The sequence below is a fragment of the Crassostrea angulata genome, chromosome 6, assembly GCF_025612915.1.
Source record: "Crassostrea angulata isolate pt1a10 chromosome 6, ASM2561291v2, whole genome shotgun sequence".
Taxonomy (NCBI): Eukaryota; Metazoa; Mollusca; class Bivalvia; order Ostreida; family Ostreidae; genus Magallana; species Magallana angulata.
The window spans coordinates 14,067,914-14,085,712 of NC_069116.1; the positions used below are offsets into that span (position 1 = coordinate 14,067,914).

Sequence of the window (17,799 nt, forward strand, 5' to 3'; positions counted from 1 at the left end):
AGTGCACTGCATTATTGAGCGTTTTGCCGTTTTGGTTTAGGTTAGGAAGATTTGCATAATATCTAGCCTCAAGAAACCCAAGTTTCCAGCAATGAGAAAGTGCGTCAATGCTTGATAGAAAAGAAACACTAAGAAACAAAAAATAACTCAGACTAATTACGACAAACTATTATAAAAATGGATATTTTGGTAATTTTGTTTTATGTCTTTGATGTTTTTAAATTCTGAACTATATATTTATCGATTTTGATTTCTGTCGATTGCCTTCTAAAATAAAGGTCTAAATGATAGGATATGACAAAAGAATGGGGGTAATTTATCTGCTGAAAAGATGGTTATTGTGTAATACAATGGAAGAAGCAATTGTCGTTCCATGGAACTTGATGTGACCTCTGTAATGGGTGCGCTACATCATCCGACAATAGTACAGACGCGATCATATTAAATATTTTAGAAAAGTTTTAAAAAGTTGTGCATTTTCATAATAATTTACGTATTAACCCCTTAAACGGTATTTTTGTTACAGAATTTCCAATTCTTGGAAACAAAACGAGAAAAGCTTTCTATTGTGTTTCATGTGGGTATGAAGGTACATGTAGCTACCATTCCAGAAAAATAGCATTACCTGCATTCATAAGCGGGTCATGTAATTTTCTTTGTATTTTTCCTATGAAACGAAGTAAAACTCATCTATTATATCTAATTATAATTAATTAATCAAACAATACATTTAAAAGCGGCCGCTTTTTAAAGTAAAACGAATGCGTGTACTCGTACTTGAACCTCGTTTTACAAATTACACGATGGCTTGTCAGTTCAAAACTGTAGGAACTATAATTGATTTTTTATTAAAGATATAAAGTAGAAAATACATTGTAGATATTATCATAAGTCTGTGATACTGCTTAATTTCATGTATTTTTTCTTTAATTTTCCACATGTTCCACATGATAACTCAGTGTAGTAAACACTGGATGCTGAAGGGGAGTACAATGTACTTTATTTCGATAAAGAATCGATAGGGTTTTTTCATATCAGAACAATATTATGGGACGTAGTACGAAATTTTTTTAATAAACAATTTTAAAAGCATTCATTTGAGATAATTACTGTATTTCTATTATAAATTGGAAAAATTGCCATTAAATAAGTATTAAACGTTTTCAAAATAAAATCATATGTCCCAGAGAAAGGGGGGGGGGGTTCGACCCCCGGACCCCCCCCCCCCCCGGATCCGCCAATGCATCAGGGTCCAATCACTATATACTGTATATCTTTTATTTAAGTCCAACAAAGGATACAAAAGTGCAACATTTGTACTGAATACAATATTCAACAAAGTAACAAACAAGAAATAATTAAGAAGAGTTATGAGCATGACCCCTTTTCAATTATACTGCTGACAAATTTTACAGCATCATTAACAGTATCTCATGCTTTATCCATTCAAAAAACTTTCATCAATGTTTGAAAGTTCAAAACCTGACACGGTTTTAAAATTTAGCAATTATACATGTACATACACTATACTACTGTGCAGTAAAATAGTATATAGAAATGCTTGTTTACATTGTACCTTTTGTAATTTTGTTGCAACAATCTCACGAATATGAAGATGTATATCAATGGGACAGTAACTTTTTTAAAGCTTAAACGCATTCATGGAATACAGTTTTTGTAAAAGCAATGAGACAAGCCAACTTTTTTAATGAATATTTTTTTTGTACCGGTCCTATCATTGTGATTTTTCCTGGTCCCTTAGTATAGCTTTGTCGACTTGTAAACCAATTTTAATTTTTTTTTTACATAATAATCTTATATTGTTTTATGACAGACTGACTTTAATAATTTATGTAATCAATAATATTGAAATTATCACCTAATAATATTCAAAGAAAGGTTTCTTATTACTTATACTTATATTATTTCCAATTTGTACACTTTATAACAGAATTATTTTAAAACCATATTTTTCCATGTAACACATGGTATGTATTACTACGCGGCGCAGCCAATACCGTTTTTGGTTTTGCTATATATAAGACACGCCCATTTTGTGTCACTCATGTTTTATGAAGTTATTGGGTTTTAGGGTTCAAAATCGATTCATAGTGTTATTACAGACAAATACAGTTGAAAATGTAAATATAAAGACATAATTATTAAGAAATGACAAACGTGTCCACTTATATATTTTCAATTTTTCAGACACTGTCAGGCTTTACAGGGTAGGTGTCCTTTTCTCCATGTCCTCACTTATTCAGTGTACGGGGGTGGGGCTTCCGTGTAGACAGGTGGGTCGGATACTTCACCTAGGTGACACACAATAATAAATACTGACAAAGTTATACGTACAGAAGTTCAGTACTATTCTGATTCAAAGTTCTGTCATTCCAACACGGTTTACACTATTATTATATATAATTTCTTTTTAAATTGATATCTATAAATCTTCGCCCTGGCAAATACGGGAATCTTTAATATAACAGAATGTTTTGTACTGTTCTAGACATCGTTGCTGGTCTAATGCTTCTGGTCCTCTTATCTTTTCGAAAGAAATATATTATAACATATACATGTAAGTACATGTCATATCAGAGAAATTTGGCTAGCGACGATGATACACAGGAATACATACCAGAATATCCATAAACAGGAGTTGAGACGATGGGAGGAACTGGCGGTGCCATGGGGTAGGGCCCAGTCATCGTCGGGTGGGGCCCAGTCGTTCCGCAGTAGGGCTCGGTCGTCGTTGGTGGTGCTGTTGGGTAGTGACCAGTCCTTGGTGTTTGATATGCACCATTGTTTGGGGGATTTGACATCGTTGTAGGATATGTTCTGTGTTCTCGAGGTTCCTGGACAATAAGAGGCGTCATGCTAAGCCGTTCATTATATTCTCGGACCAGACTCGGGATTCGACACATGTCAACAAGCCAGCCTATCCCGAATAATCCAAAAGTAAAATGGTAAAGAAAGCCCCAAACGTACCGCCGTAAATAGAAATGATGAAACCCATGCAAGCCAAAAGGAAACCACAGAATATAAGCATCGTCTAGATAAACCTTCTGTAGTGTAGGACAGTTGTACTTCTGATTGTGTACTTTCTCATTGGCTCGACGAACGAGTACAGGAAGTCGGAAAATATCCAAAAACCACCCAAAACCAAGGAGTCCGAATGTTATGAAGTAAGCGACACCGAAAAAGTATCGGCCTAAGTAAAAATGTTGCCCGCCAAGTATACCGGTAATGGGAAAGAGATTAAATGTATATGCCATGAGGAGGGAATAGTCCTCAAACTTGTCCAACCCACTTCTGTGTTTTGCATTTGTCTTGCGAACTACTGAATGGAGGCGGAAGAGATCCACTAACCACCCGAGTCCAAACAGACCACATGTGAAAAAATAGAGGAAACCCAAGCTTTTGTTCCTCAGGTAGAAGTGATGAAAACCTGTGAATACGTAAGGAAGATATTGTCAGGCATTGAATTTAGTGCAAAAATTTATGTACACGTTTTAAGAAGTATCTATCGTATACATCTTTAATGAACATTTTCTTACCAAACAAACCGAAGACAAACCAGAGCAGATACGCGTCGTCCAATCGTTTGTCCTCGTTTTCAGCAGATCTTGGATTCTGCAGACGATTGTTTGCTTCATGAACCAAATAAGGTAGCCTTACCCAGTCAAAAACAACGCCAATTCCTAGGAGACCAAACGTAAATAAATAAAGCACTCCAAACCCTGGTCTGTGTAAGTAAAAGTGGTGAAATCCTAGAAGACCAAAGGGTATGGCCAGCATGTAAGCTTCTAAAACAGACTTGGGGGTAAATGGTGGATGTTGATTTGGTTCAGGTGAGGGTGGATATGACGTCATCACATTCCGATATGACGGTTCCTCAACGTGCTGATACCGCTCTGCTCCGTGTGAATTTACTTCCTGTTGTTTGGAAGTCATCTCTAGTACATGTATATCACTTAAAAATAAATCAAAAATAAGCAAGAAAAATGTATAAACAAAACAGAGAGAGAGAGAGAGAGAGAGAGAGAGAGAGAGAGAGAGAGAGAGAGAGAGAATAAGAATACGATTTAGCGACTCACCCATGAAAGTATGTTATTTCTTGTTTTTAAGCTTGCAAAAATCAGTGTTGCTTTAATTCTTCCCTGTGTACAATGTACAATGATATTCCTCCTTTTTTCTATAACATAAGAGGGTCACGTGTCTCAATTGCTTGAATTATCGGGGATTATTAATGACTCACGTTCTTTTATGTACATTTATTTCATAAATTTAAAAACCCACTTGAAGCTAAGTGTATATGTGATTTAATGATAAAATTAAAAAATTAACGTAAATTATAATTTAAAAAAATGAAAATCAGCGCCTCTTTTATTACATATTCCTATATTTGCTATAACTTATATATTTACATTCAGCGTGTAGCCTTGGCACAGCGCATGAGCACACGTATGAACGCCATTACGAGTTTTCGATATGCTTAAATTATTGTAAGATTAAATGAAACGTTCAAATTTAAATGACCAATTTGATATGTACTTGTAAACAATAATCTTTAAAATTAATAAAAAAAGATATTTATCGACAAAGTTTCTGGCACTATATTTTTAGTAGCAGAAGCAAAGTAAATGACATGTTAATATTGCTCTTCCATTATACAGTGTATTTCATATCCATGGTTAAGAACGTATATAAATGCTTTAAAGCGAAGATGCACAAATATTTCCTACAAATAAACATCGATATGATATAAGCACTGAATGCCTTTTTTTTTTGGATGTCGTCGGTCCTATAACTACGAAAGACGAATAGGGCCACATAAATAAATATTTTTATCTCGTAATTACGAGAAAAGATCTCGTTATTATGAGTTAATTATCTCGTAATTACGAGAAAAGAACTCGTAAAAACGAGAAAAGATCTCGTTATTACAATTTAATTATCTCGTTATTACGAGAAAAGATCTCGTTATTACGAGTTAATTATCTCGTTATTACGAGAAAAGATCTCGTAATAACGAGAAAAGATCTCGTTATTACGACATAATTTTCTCGTAATTACGAGAAAAGATCTCGTTATTACGAGTTACTTTTCTCGTTATTACGAGAAAAGATATCGTTATTACTATAAAAGATCTATATAAAATGGTGCGTTTCTAAAAAGAATTCGACTGGATCGCCCTTTCAGTCTATTTTTTTCATTCCAGAAACATTGATTCAATTTTGATTAATTTTTAAAAATAACAACGATCATTATTCATTAATTTCTACAGATCATAATGATTGGATTTGACTTTTTATCCTATCTGAATAAAAGGAAAGAACTTCATGTAGTTTTACTATTCAACTTATATATAATTTAATCCCACTCCGAAGTAAATACCATGTAGTCCTATAGTCGTAAAAACACAATTCTATTAGTTACAGATATCTTTAGTGACTATATATTATAGTTTCAGTCATGGATATGTATATGCAGGATTTACCCGAATTTGTGTTTTATATGTTCATACACAACCTACATGTATATTGAAAATAATTGATTTTGTATAATAACATATTGAAGTCTAAAAACAAATTACACGTATCCTTCTTAATTATTGATAAATAGTTCAATTAATTTACTAATCAATCTGCTTTGCTTCTTCTTCTGAAATTTCTTTAAAACTGCTTGGTCCGATTTCATATCAAATTATGCGTACGCTTTTAAACGATAATTATACTAAGTATGTGTATATCAATAGACATTGCAGTAGTTCATACACTTTACATGAAAAGAATAGATTAATGATTCGTACCATTTCAAATAGATCTTTTCTCGTAATTACGAGATAATTAACTCGTGATAACGAGATTTTTTCTCGTAATAACGAGATTTTTTCTCGTAATAACGAGAAAATTATCTCGTAATAACGAGATCTTTTTTCGTAATAACGAAATCTTTTCTCGTAATTACGAGATCTTTTCTCGTAATAACGAGAAAATTATCTCGTAATAACGAGATTTTTTCTCGTAATAACGAGATAATTAATTCGTAATAACGAGATCTTTTCTCGTAATTACGAGATAAAAATATTTTTTTTAAGTGGCCCTATTCGTCTTTCGTATATAACGCACTAAGCGGCGCAGACAAAATGAATACCGCGCGTTATGATAATTTGTCTGCATCGCTGTGTGTACATGTTATAGGACCCACGACATACAAAAATAAGCATTCAATTCTTATATTTATATATTCATAGTTACAAAAATATATGTCTATTTGTATGAAATTTTTGTTTATCGTCACTTTAACGCCATTATATAAGCTCTTAGTCAGGGATATGAAACATACATGGAACAGCCGTATTAACGTGTTATTTAGTTCGCTTCCGCGACTTAAAATTTAGTGCAAGAAACTTTGTCATAAAAATCTTTTTTATTAATGAATAGGTATTATTTAACGATTATTTTCCATTGGTGCATATCAAATTGATCATGTAAGTTAGATCGTTTTAATTAAATTTAATCTTACAAAAATTAATCTAGTACTCAAAACGCGGGATGAAGTTATATAAATTATAGACGTTTTTTCCAATGCAAACAAAAGGGAGCTATACTCTGTTGTAAATATTATCAACTAGAATTGACCCGTGCGGGGTTGACATTGCATAGCGGACATGAACGACTGAAATAGATACATCGACACACCGTATATTGTTGAGATTTACATAACAAAACTATAAACCCACAGTAATTATATTAATTTCACTTCACTCTCCTTAGAATAATCTGTGTCTCGGCACAGTAAGAATGCCTCCCATGTACGCGTAATGTTACAGAAAACTGAAGAATCGCTCCGAAAAATTTTGGAGAAAATTAATGAAGTTGTATGTAAATAACAGTCAAATTAATCATAACCAACTTTTTTGAGACTGTAAATACCTTTCATCTAAAAATTTAATCAATATAAAATGGAAGAATTCAACATTTTTTCACCGACGTTTTTACTTGCTACTAAATTTACATACCATGTTGACATTCGGATTTTCAGGATTGTTCATATAAATGCACTGATTTAGAGTTATCTCCCGCATTTTCTTTGCTATAGAGACAATACACGAAACGCATTGCTATCGTTAAACAGGGTCCGTATGACAGTTATCATTTTAACGATAGAGCATTCTATCTACACTCTCCTTAGAAATAAAATGTGAATTTTGTATGTAATCATATATTTTTTTGCCATCATGAAGACAAAAGTAATTACTAAGTTGATGTTTAAATTATTTGTAGTTTCTCTTATAAGAAATCAATTTAAACTAACTCAGTATCTTCTTAATACTATTATCAACAAAAGAAAGTTACATTTGATTAAAATTTACACCAATACAACGAATATGTAAAAAAGACAATTTTCGAGCTTTGTTTACAAAACAAAGAATTATAAACTCTGTATCTTGCTTATAACTTGATATTTGAATTTCAAATTTTTACATAGCATTATAAACTTCTATATTTATCAGTAGGCTATAAACATTGAAAATGGAAAAATAAAATTTGGAAATTTTAAGTCAAATCGTGGCCAAGTCCCTTTAATCGAGAAAAGATAAAAATAAATCTACAATCTTCAAGTAACAACGATTTTTTGAAATATTTAAAACAAAAGACAGTACTCTTCCGATTTACCGGTATTAAAGGCCAACAATTCGAGTCTATTATTTTAATATAGTAATATAGATTTGTCTGCACTACCTGGTGTGTTATTGGACCGAATAAGCATTTAATGCTTAATAAAAATGTGCCGCTGATAGATCAAGAAAACTTGAATGGGTTCGATTACTTAGTACTTTTGTTACATTGATTCATTTATTGATACTAATAAATCATTTCAACTGAAAAATTGTACTCCATGGGACTCGCATACCGTAGACATACAAAACAAACAAACAAACAAAAAACAAAACCAAAAACCAAATAATCAATCCCCTCCACCAAAAAATTTAAGGTGGCTCACTACACCTTGAAATATTTTCTCAAATCAGCAGAAAATTACTTGGTTACGATAGATATCACAATGGATGAGGAGTATTTAAAGGGGAATGGTCACGATTTTTGTAAAAAATTATTTTTTCGATTTTAATGTATACAATGCTTAAGTAATGCATATTTAATAGGCAACCAAAATCTTAGGGCCATTTGTTGAGTTATAAGCGAGTTATAGTGCCTATAATTCTAAGCTTTTGTTTACATTTTGAATGTTGGAGTGAAAATTACAGTTTTAGACCTAAAATGAACGTGTTAAACATCAGGAACTGTAAATCTATGCTTAAAACGAATAAGATAGACAAATCAGCTTGAAAAAAGATTTTTACTGATATCTTAAACCTAGGTAAACAAAAACAGGGCACGGGCCTTGTTTACATGTTCAGGAATTCTGGGCCCTGTGTCTTGCTTATAACTCAACGACTGAATCTCAAACTTTATTTGATCATTAGAAATACATTCCTAAAGCGTTATAAATGATAAAAACAGAAAAATAGAATTTCAACAAAATCGTGACCATGCCCTTTAAGTCAATGAGGCCAAAAATTTTCAATTTCGGATGAAAAATTACATTTTCGAAAATTTAAGTTCAGTGAACATGAACAAAAGCTCCAGGCGGATTCGAACTCATAATCTCCGCTTCAGAAGCCCAATACTTTAGCCACTGAGCTACGAGGATCTACAATCGAATCGAACGATATAGACAGTTTAACAAAATATTTAACATCGTGTTACGTAGTGTCTTAAAAAGTATAAGTCTGGGTGTAGCGAGGTACCTTAAACATACAATAACTTGAACAGCTATATTTTGAAATAAAATTTGTAAAAGTATTCGACGGTTTTATACTTTAAAAAAAGGGGGGTTCAGACTTCCAGGTGACATGGTCGTGCTTCGTATATACAATTACGTTTTTATTTTTTTATTTTCTGTGATACGTATTTTCTACGTCAATGAATAGAAGATGTTATGACATACTGAATAGATTATATGTTATCTATCTAACAAAATAACCGTGTAACAACAGCGTTTTGTTTCAATACTTAGCCCTAGGTTTCTATTCTTTCACTTTTTGTCGATTTTATATTTATGACACCTATCAACCAATGAAAAACGATTTTGATACTGGTATTAGAATCAAGATTTCTTCGTTCGTTACTCCCCTCTTTTTAACCCGAGGAATTACAGGTGTTTGTAGAGGATGTAGAGATATACACACAAACACAACTACAGCAATAGTTACTTCCTCATATTTCGTAAATCATTCATTCATAAAATTAGAAATTATCGAATAGAGTCTAGTAATGTGTTGCAAAAACATTATAAATACAAGACTATGATTAAGATTTTGTGGATAGACACAATGCTGTACATTTCTCAACAACAAAAAACCACTTTAGGTAATGCCTAACATTCATTTTGTGAAAAAAGCACACCCTTTTTGGGACTAAAAGACTGAAATTTATATTATACAAAAGAATTGTATTAATCAGGAAAATTACATTAACTGCTTTAGTGGATAATATCTATTTTGGCTCATCGACATATAGATGAAACGTTCTGGACTGGGTCACAGGTGCTTGAGGACAGGACCCCCCCCCCCCCCCCCCCCACATTTCCCTACCGCCATGTATTTACAATCTTATTTATACATCAGTTGCTAAAAATTACTTAAAAATTTTGGGAAAAAAATCATATTTCCTATATATAATTATACGTAGAGGGGGTATGGATTTTTTCAGTATGTTTTTAAAGTATAATTTTGTGAAATGAATGTAAACATTAGAGTATGAATATGTCATAAAAAGATGATTTAAAGAAAAAATGAACAAAGTCCCGGGGTCTTGATACTTGAAGTGGGGGATGGAAGGGAGGGGGGGGGGGGGGTCGTCCTGTCCTCAAGCACCTGTGATATCTGAAGCCCCACTGTATTTGGATATGCATGCATAAAAGTAACATAGTTATATTACAATTAAAAATTTAAAAATACGTCTGATTCATTAATTGTTTATGTTGTGTCAAAATTATGACAAAAATATCTATTTTCTCAACTATTCTTGAGTAGTCTACTAAAATTTACATCAACAAGAAGCAATGATCTACTTATATATGTTTAACCACTGCTAAAAAAAAAACTTGACCCAGCTGCAGCTATGCGAAATGGTTAACTTTGGCCAAAAGTTTCACAAAGAGTTAACAATATTATAATCATATTATAGGACAAAATAAACAACAATCAAAGTAAAAATTCTAACTAAATAGATTTTGGTGTTTTTTTTTTATAAAATGTATTTATTACCGGTATCTGTGGAGGTCTTTCTCGGTCTATTTTGTTAGGGGTTTTTACGTGGGCTGATTGCACTTTCTGTGAAAGAAGAGGGGGAAAATAGTGAATGGATGTAGAATACGTTTTATATAGGTATCCGACTGCAGACAGTATGACATTGGAATAACTAATAGCTAATCTGATACTTCATGCATGTATATAGGTCGTATCATTCGAGAACTACTTAAGTCTATCGACCTGTTACTGGATTATTTACAGAATTTATAAATTTACAATATGATTACAGCGATAACATAACTTAGCCTTTACAATACCGAATTGACCACTTGATGATTTCGTCTTTGAATCATTAGAAATTCATTTTCTGTACACAATACACTGTTGTTTTAAAGTACATATATGTACATGTATACGTAATTTACCTGGCTCTCGAGGGGTCCAACTTAAAACATGATTATGCACGAAAAGATCGTACTTTATCTATGCAGCTCCAGATGCATATCTCCCCTTTATCAGAACTTTGCACGCCCCCTTTGTCACGTGATTTATCGCTTAATTTAAGGTAGAGTGTATCCAGTGAGGAGACAACTAAACATACATCAATATTACCAGGTCAGTGGATTTGTTTTTTAATGTTCTTGCTTAGTTTCATGTACATTGTATGCTTATGATTCCCTAAGCTGAGTACTTTTAACGTGTATAAAAAGCAAGCCTAGGGTTAGCTCAGTAAAAGAACACCGAACCCTTTTGTGTATTCGATATTTTTTTCCAAAACCTTCCTGGTTATAAATCTAGTTTTAGGTGTTGATCAATGGGGGGTAGGGTATAGAGTTTTATATTATACAATGTATTGATGATAGCGGTTATTATATCTAACGAGGGTCAAGTCTTTTGTACTAACCTGGAGTTGCCTTTCTTTCCTCCGCTAAAGTGTGATTATTATCATCATTTACCCGGCAGATGGCGTCCACCGAGGAGAGTAGCCAGTCCGCGGAGAGCCAGCGTCAGTCCATACCCATAGGGTCAACCAGCATCTCCATTAACCTAACCTTCGTCAAAAGTATTCTCGGGATTTTCGAGGGAACTATCATCGTACGAATTACTGGGGTTTTATCACACTATATTTATACATGGAATGTGACTTGTGTGCTAAATTATTAGATATCCACGATTTTTTAAGGAATAAATCTGTTTTCCTTTTTGGGAGTTGATTTTAATCAACTCTACTATGCAGTTACTAAGACAAACCGAAAGTGAAACAGTGTTTGGACCTCAGCACAAACCATTGCAGCTGACAAGACTTAGTTCTTGAAAATAATTGATAAATTCGATGTAATGTATGCTGAAGCATTTTTTTTCAAGGAAACTTATTTATAAATACCTTGAAAATAGTCAGATTTAAAATGGTACGAACAATTTAAATATTTTTTGTAGTCGTATATGTTCCTACGCCAGAGTTCAATATAGTCTCGTTCAACTCGACGCTCGGCTGTCTCCGTAAATCCTTGTCGGAGATTTACGGTGTCAGCCGAGCGTTTGGTTGAACGAGACTAGAGTTCAATATTGCTTGGATCCATACAATTTTCGAGAAATATATCTATTACTGATACATAGTTTGATTGAATTAATTTTATCTTTAGATATTATTTAACATGATTCATATGGGGGGTTTTCGACATTCTTGTCGATTTTTGCGCAGTTTTCGTAAACTTTTTGTGGTTTAAACAACTTACGAACCTAATTTTTTGTCTTCCAGATTCTGTCACTCATTTGTTTGATCTGCGCTGGGGCCGGGGCTAACGTGGTGTGTGACTATGCCTACGGGTCGAACTATGGCTTCTATGAGTTCGTTGCGGGCTCTGTGTTTTTAACATACTTCATAGACTACTTGATTTTCACTATTAGTATCGAAGAAAGATGGTGTATGAAATTTGTACCGTGGCTAGTATGGGTAAGGAGTGTTTCTTGTAATTTTTGAACGAATGAAAAGGTGCAGTGTTGATATATGGTTGTAAATTATGTTCGTATATTGTTAATGTAAAACGATGATGTTTGTCTTTTTGGGTTTTGTAGCACTTTTTCAGTGGGGTTATATTCACCTTTCTGTACCTGATAGCGTCCATAGTAATGGCATCTCACACGTGCGGACGGGGTGGATACGCGGCGGCCGCTGTAAGTAAAACAGAGGGGGGGGGCTGTTCATTGTAACTTTGTTGTTCAATGGATATATAGCAACAACTATTCAAACTTCTTCAATATGATCTGTTCTTTCTTCTCCAGGTGTTTGGGTTTATCACCACCATCGTGTCCGGTGTGGAGACGTACTTCCTGTTGTTGTCTCTCCGTCAGGACCACGCCCCCACCGATAACAAGGTCCTCAATATGTTGGGGGTCCCCCAGGGTAACAGCGCGTCCCCACAGAGCCCAGAATACGATCCAGAGAGCGTTCCGGAATCAAAGTATTGAGAACAATACTAAAATAGAAACTAAATTTAGAGCCACTCATTGTGTGAATGATAGTTGTCCAAAAATTATGTGTTCTTTGTTAGAGATTCGTTATCACGTGCCTGTAGAACATTCATTAATATTACACACGTGTCATTTATACCGATAAAAAGACTTTGTGAATGAGGTGCGCAAGATTCTATATTCATTGTATATGTGATAGCTATTTTCATACACCAAGAAGAAAATGCAACATAAATCTAATATATATTAAGATAAAATTTTAACGATCGTGTAATTACGAAGCATGAATGCATAGGTTTTTGTGAATTGCAACGACGTCCATTTCATCGGACCCTAAAACGTTTTCACTATTCAACGAATATGAATTCAATTTGTAAATTTTAATGAATTTCATAGACATGTATACAATGTATATCCATTTTCAATTAACATGATATCAGCTGTTTTGCTGTTTTCAAAAGTGTTTGTTTAATTATAACTCAAGTTTTACGAATTTTGTGTCATGTCAACCAAAATAAAATATATTCTAAATAGGTTATTTCCAGTTTGTGTACTTGGAATGATGTGCTTCTTCTTTTTAAAATTAATTATTGAACAATATTTACACTACCCAGTGTTTTTGTCCGTGATAATAACAAACTACGAATAGATTTTGTAATGTATAGTTCAATACAGTTCATCAATGACTATTTCAATATCTAATTGTACAATTGCTAAAAATTGTGTAAATATTATGTAAGTAAAAAGGAATCTTTCTTTGAATATTACATGTATGACAGTCGCGCATAATCAAATCTATCATAAAGCCCGGAGGGCTTATTAGAATTGATCATTCCCGACTAAAATTTATCACCTCATAATACAAAAAAAAAAATGATTTTTTATTCCTTAATTTAAGTAAGCAAAATCGGGTTATGTTTCCATCTGTACCATGATGTCGTAGACTGTTTACTGGGGACAAAAAGTATGTATCTTAGATCTTAGATTAGCTCGGACATTTTTACCTCAACGTCCACTCCCCCCCCTCCCCCCTCCCATTTAATGTAAAGTAAATAGTATTAGCAATGTGCATGTTGTCCGTTTTGATTCACTTGTGTCAATGACATTTATTTGTTAAATACATATACAGTTAATGTGTTCTGTTTATGTAACATTATACAATAAATATTTATTGTGCGATCTTGCCTGAAAACCATGCATGGCCGTTTTTGTTTACTTGAATGGATGTGTACGAACTTATATGTGGCACCATCTTATTTAGGCCCTACGATAGTATTTACAATGCTACAACGATAATCCTAACAACATTACATATACTATGTGCCATATATATGTATACATGCATGTTGCCAATGAATCTGCAGTATGTATTAAGTGGTGATATATTTTTTAATTGAATACATTAAATTTGTTAATTCATAAACGCGTATTCTTTGTTCATAAACTGTGCTGTGTTGCACATGTATACTAGTAACTTGTGAATAATATTTTAATCGCATAGACTTTATAAAAGTATATATGCTCATTTATTAATTAACTGAACGTTACGAACCAGGCAGGTATATGTAGCATTTTTCTCGAAACAATTTTCTTAAATTTACACAAAGGAAATTGAACTTTGGAGGAGCTACCCTCTCCTTTTCGTTTATTTATGGAGGATCCCCCCTCCCCGAATTAGGCTTTTGAAGGTGTTCTTTTTTTGGTTGTCAAGATTTCATATATTCGAATAAATCTGCCTCCTATTTTCAAAAACGATATAATGCTACTTGCGTGCAAACGTTTAAACGAAATTGAAAAATGTTTGCTAAATTTCCTTTTGTGTCTAGAGATGTAAATAATAAATTCTGAAAGTGTCTTTCTTCCCTTTCTTTCAAAATAGCCAAGTTGGAGTTCTCTTTCTTCTTCCCTTTTCACAAAGCAATTAATAATTTACCTTGTAAATTATGTAAATTACGCTCGCTTCGTTTGTGATGACTTTGTCAAATAAAAATGGCGTCCACCGAGGGAGGGGACCAGCCCCCGGAGAGTAAACAAGACTCCGTCCGCATAGGGTCCACATGTTTTTCCATCAACCTCAACTATGTGAAGAGTCTTCTCGGGATTTTTGAAGCAGCCATAATTGTAAGTATAATATGTTTAACACCATCAATATATTTAATATAAATAGCAAACTTCACTTTCCTTTTTGTAATTGCGATTTTCATGATGGTTTAAAGGATTGTAGACAAATATCTTTAATTAATTTGAGCACACCGAACTATAACCTAACTTGAATAAATAAACATCACAGGGGCTAATTTCTTAACATTGGAAACATACAAAATTGAAAGGCTTAAAAAATAAAGGAAGAGCCTACAACGGAACATCTTAAAAGAACGTCTCTCTCTCTCTCTCTCTCTCTCTCTCTCTCTCTCTCTCTCTCTCTCTCTCTCTCTCTCTCATCTGATGATATTTCTGATTTTATTTTGCAGATTTTGTCGCTCATTTGTATGATCTGCGCTGGGGTAGGGGCTAATCTGGCGTGTGATTACACATACGGGTCGAGCTATGGGTTCTATGAATCGGTTGCAGGCACTGTGTTTTTGACAGATGTCATAAACTACTTGATATTCGCTCTGAGTATCGATGAAAAATGGTGCATGAAATTCATTCCATGGCTTGTATGGGTAAGACATATTTTGAATTATGTAAAATATTTATTATATACATTTTATATTATAAAATTTAGTATTTGATAAAAAAAAAAGTTGTTATACAATAGGATATATATTTATATTCATTTATTCACAAATCAAGGCCCCTCAGGGGGCATATACATTAAAAAAAATATCATGATAATAACAAATAATGAATGAAATAATAGCCTAGAATGTCCAGGTTCATATTACAGGTAACAATATGCAAAATAATTCATCAGTACAATGAAATATATGTATGGGATTTACGCATTAAACTGTGTGAGATAATGCGTGAACACAACAGCTATACAGAAACAAAGTGGCCTGAAAAGAGAGAGTACCAAGGGACGGTGCCTGCACAGTCAATTAGACTGGTCCACTTGTACAAAGTGCTCAAGCCAGTTATGCTTATACGTAACATAACACCCCCTCTAAAAGTAAATACATTGCTTATTATATATAACTACATACAGGTATAACCATTATATTCCACCTTTAAGAATCATTTCACTGAGTTGTACAAGAACAGGTAAATCTCCATTTGTCCTAAGCCAGTACTGTATGATTTTTGGTCATTGTCCATGTTATTATGATCACATGAGAATGTATATGCTAAGCTTAATTAAATATCTTTAACTTTTTTTTACTGCGTTTTGTAGCACTTCTTTATAGGGGCTATTTTCACCTTTCTGTACCTGATAGCATCGATTGTCATGGTAACTCACACGTGTGGACGGGGTGGATACACGGCCGCCGCTGTACGTATAACGAAGGGGGGGGGGGGGCATACTGTTAATTTGCAGTACTCTGTTCTAAAATCAAATTTCGTATATGTTATGTTTTTTTTCATCGTTAGGTGTTCGGGTTCATCACAACCATCGTGTCCGGTGTGGAGACGTACTTCCTGTTGCTGTCTCTCCGTCAGGACCACGCCCCCACCGATAACAGGGTCCTCAATATGTAGGGGGTCCCTAAAGCGACCCCTCAGAGCCCTGAATACGACGCGGGGAGTATCCCGGGGTCAAAATACTAACACGAGCGTGAAAAGTTTTTAGAATCATAAATAAAAAACTAAATACTACATGTGTACACGTACATGACGTAACTATGTGGAAGATTTGTGACCTCTTTAACTAAATGTAGCTCATTAATCATGATATACCTATGTCAGGTATTTATTCATCTGCTATGTCTGAGTGAGTAAGACGCACGAGAGAAATATCTTTCATTTACATGTGTTTTGTTGTTTTGTTTAACCGTTGATTATCTGAAAGTATGTGTCGCATGTTTTAAATTACGAAACGCATAAAATTATGCATTTCATACATGTATATTTACTTTTTTGTAAATAAAAGATTTTGCTTAAATCTATTTTGAACTTTGATTCTATCTCAATCCGAAAATTGTGGGAACTTCTAAACAAAGACGCATATAGACAACTGTTTTTACTTAATGAATATGGAGGGTAATCGTGTTCAAAAATCCAGACATGTAAACTTGTAAATCCGAATATGTAATCGTGTTGGTGTGTGAGTCTGAGTATGAATATGTGTAATTCTGATCATGTAACCTATAAAACTCAGGGATAAACACATGTAAGATTTGACTCAGTTCCTTCGCATGATGCAAAATTTGCAACTTTATTGCTTTCGTCAGTTAATTAAACCTTCAACTTTGCACACTTTCAATCCGTAGTTTCTGCATTTGTATCTTCAGGCTCGGCAATAGCACATCTGACATAATACAAATTGACAAATGTAAAGTCTACAAATTTGTCGCATTTTGACATGACCTTATATGGCAGCTGCCTTGCTGCGGGGAAACGGCATGCCGTAATCGCCGGAATGGATGAAAAATAAACATAATATTCAGCTTAACTGTTGCATTAAGCTTTTAATGACCGACACTTTTTCTATCGGAAATACTGGTATCATCTTTGGAAAAAATTTTGAGGTATGATTGAAACTGGACCAAACAGGAAGAGGGTCATGATAATAAAAATCGTCGCCGATGTGACGAATGCGCTAATTTACGATAAGGGTTAAAAAGAAATATCTAATATCTTATTTCTCTAAATAATTTGACATGTAATTTAAAATGGAATATATTAATAAGTTAATGCGTACTCTTTTCTAGAAATGATACGGATCAAGAAATTTTCTACGGGATCAAATATATTTTGAGCGGCATGAGGTTCGGGGACCGCCGTGAGGTCCCATGTAGCTCCATTGCCTCTGAATTCTAAGAATTTTTCGAGAGAATTTTTAACCGGGTTTTTCGATTATTGAAATAGTGAAATTGGCGGGCGAGTGTCTGCCAAATAGGTAC

At 33.7% G+C, this 17,799-nt stretch overlaps 3 protein-coding genes across 6 annotated transcripts; 2 read left to right on the forward strand and 1 right to left on the reverse strand.

Moving 5' to 3' along the window:
* Window positions 1–1,256: 1,256 nt before the first annotated feature.
* On the reverse strand, window positions 1,257–10,853 carry LOC128187959 (uncharacterized). 4 transcript variants are annotated; one of them, XM_052858683.1, is made up of 5 exons: window positions 10,747–10,853; window positions 4,098–4,195; window positions 3,558–3,956; window positions 2,639–3,448; window positions 1,257–2,312 (listed from the first exon to the last, which is right to left on the reverse strand). In XM_052858683.1, exons 2-5 carry the CDS (start codon window positions 4,099–4,101, stop codon window positions 2,257–2,259), a joined length of 1,269 nt encoding a protein of 422 aa, XP_052714643.1. In that variant the 5' UTR covers window positions 4,102–4,195; window positions 10,747–10,853; the 3' UTR covers window positions 1,257–2,256. The 4 variants fall into 4 exon arrangements, with proteins under 4 accessions (XP_052714643.1, XP_052714644.1, XP_052714642.1 ...); XM_052858684.1 differs by having other exon boundaries at window positions 3,558–3,973; XM_052858682.1 differs by lacking the exon at window positions 10,747–10,853 and adding an exon at window positions 10,337–10,380.
* Window positions 10,838–13,326, forward strand: LOC128187960 (CKLF-like MARVEL transmembrane domain-containing protein 4). Its single transcript, XM_052858686.1, has 5 exons — window positions 10,838–10,936; window positions 11,285–11,416; window positions 12,081–12,275; window positions 12,398–12,496; window positions 12,605–13,326. The coding sequence occupies exons 2-5, from the start codon at window positions 11,285–11,287 to the stop codon at window positions 12,788–12,790; spliced, it is 612 nt and encodes a 203-aa protein (XP_052714646.1). The 5' UTR covers window positions 10,838–10,936; the 3' UTR covers window positions 12,791–13,326.
* A 154-nt stretch (window positions 13,327–13,480) lies between these two features.
* LOC128187962 (CKLF-like MARVEL transmembrane domain-containing protein 4) lies at window positions 13,481–16,882 on the forward strand. Its single transcript, XM_052858687.1, has 4 exons — window positions 13,481–14,914; window positions 15,265–15,459; window positions 16,131–16,229; window positions 16,328–16,882. The coding sequence occupies exons 1-4, from the start codon at window positions 14,783–14,785 to the stop codon at window positions 16,433–16,435; spliced, it is 534 nt and encodes a 177-aa protein (XP_052714647.1). The 5' UTR covers window positions 13,481–14,782; the 3' UTR covers window positions 16,436–16,882.
* Window positions 16,883–17,799: the final 917 nt, after the last annotated feature.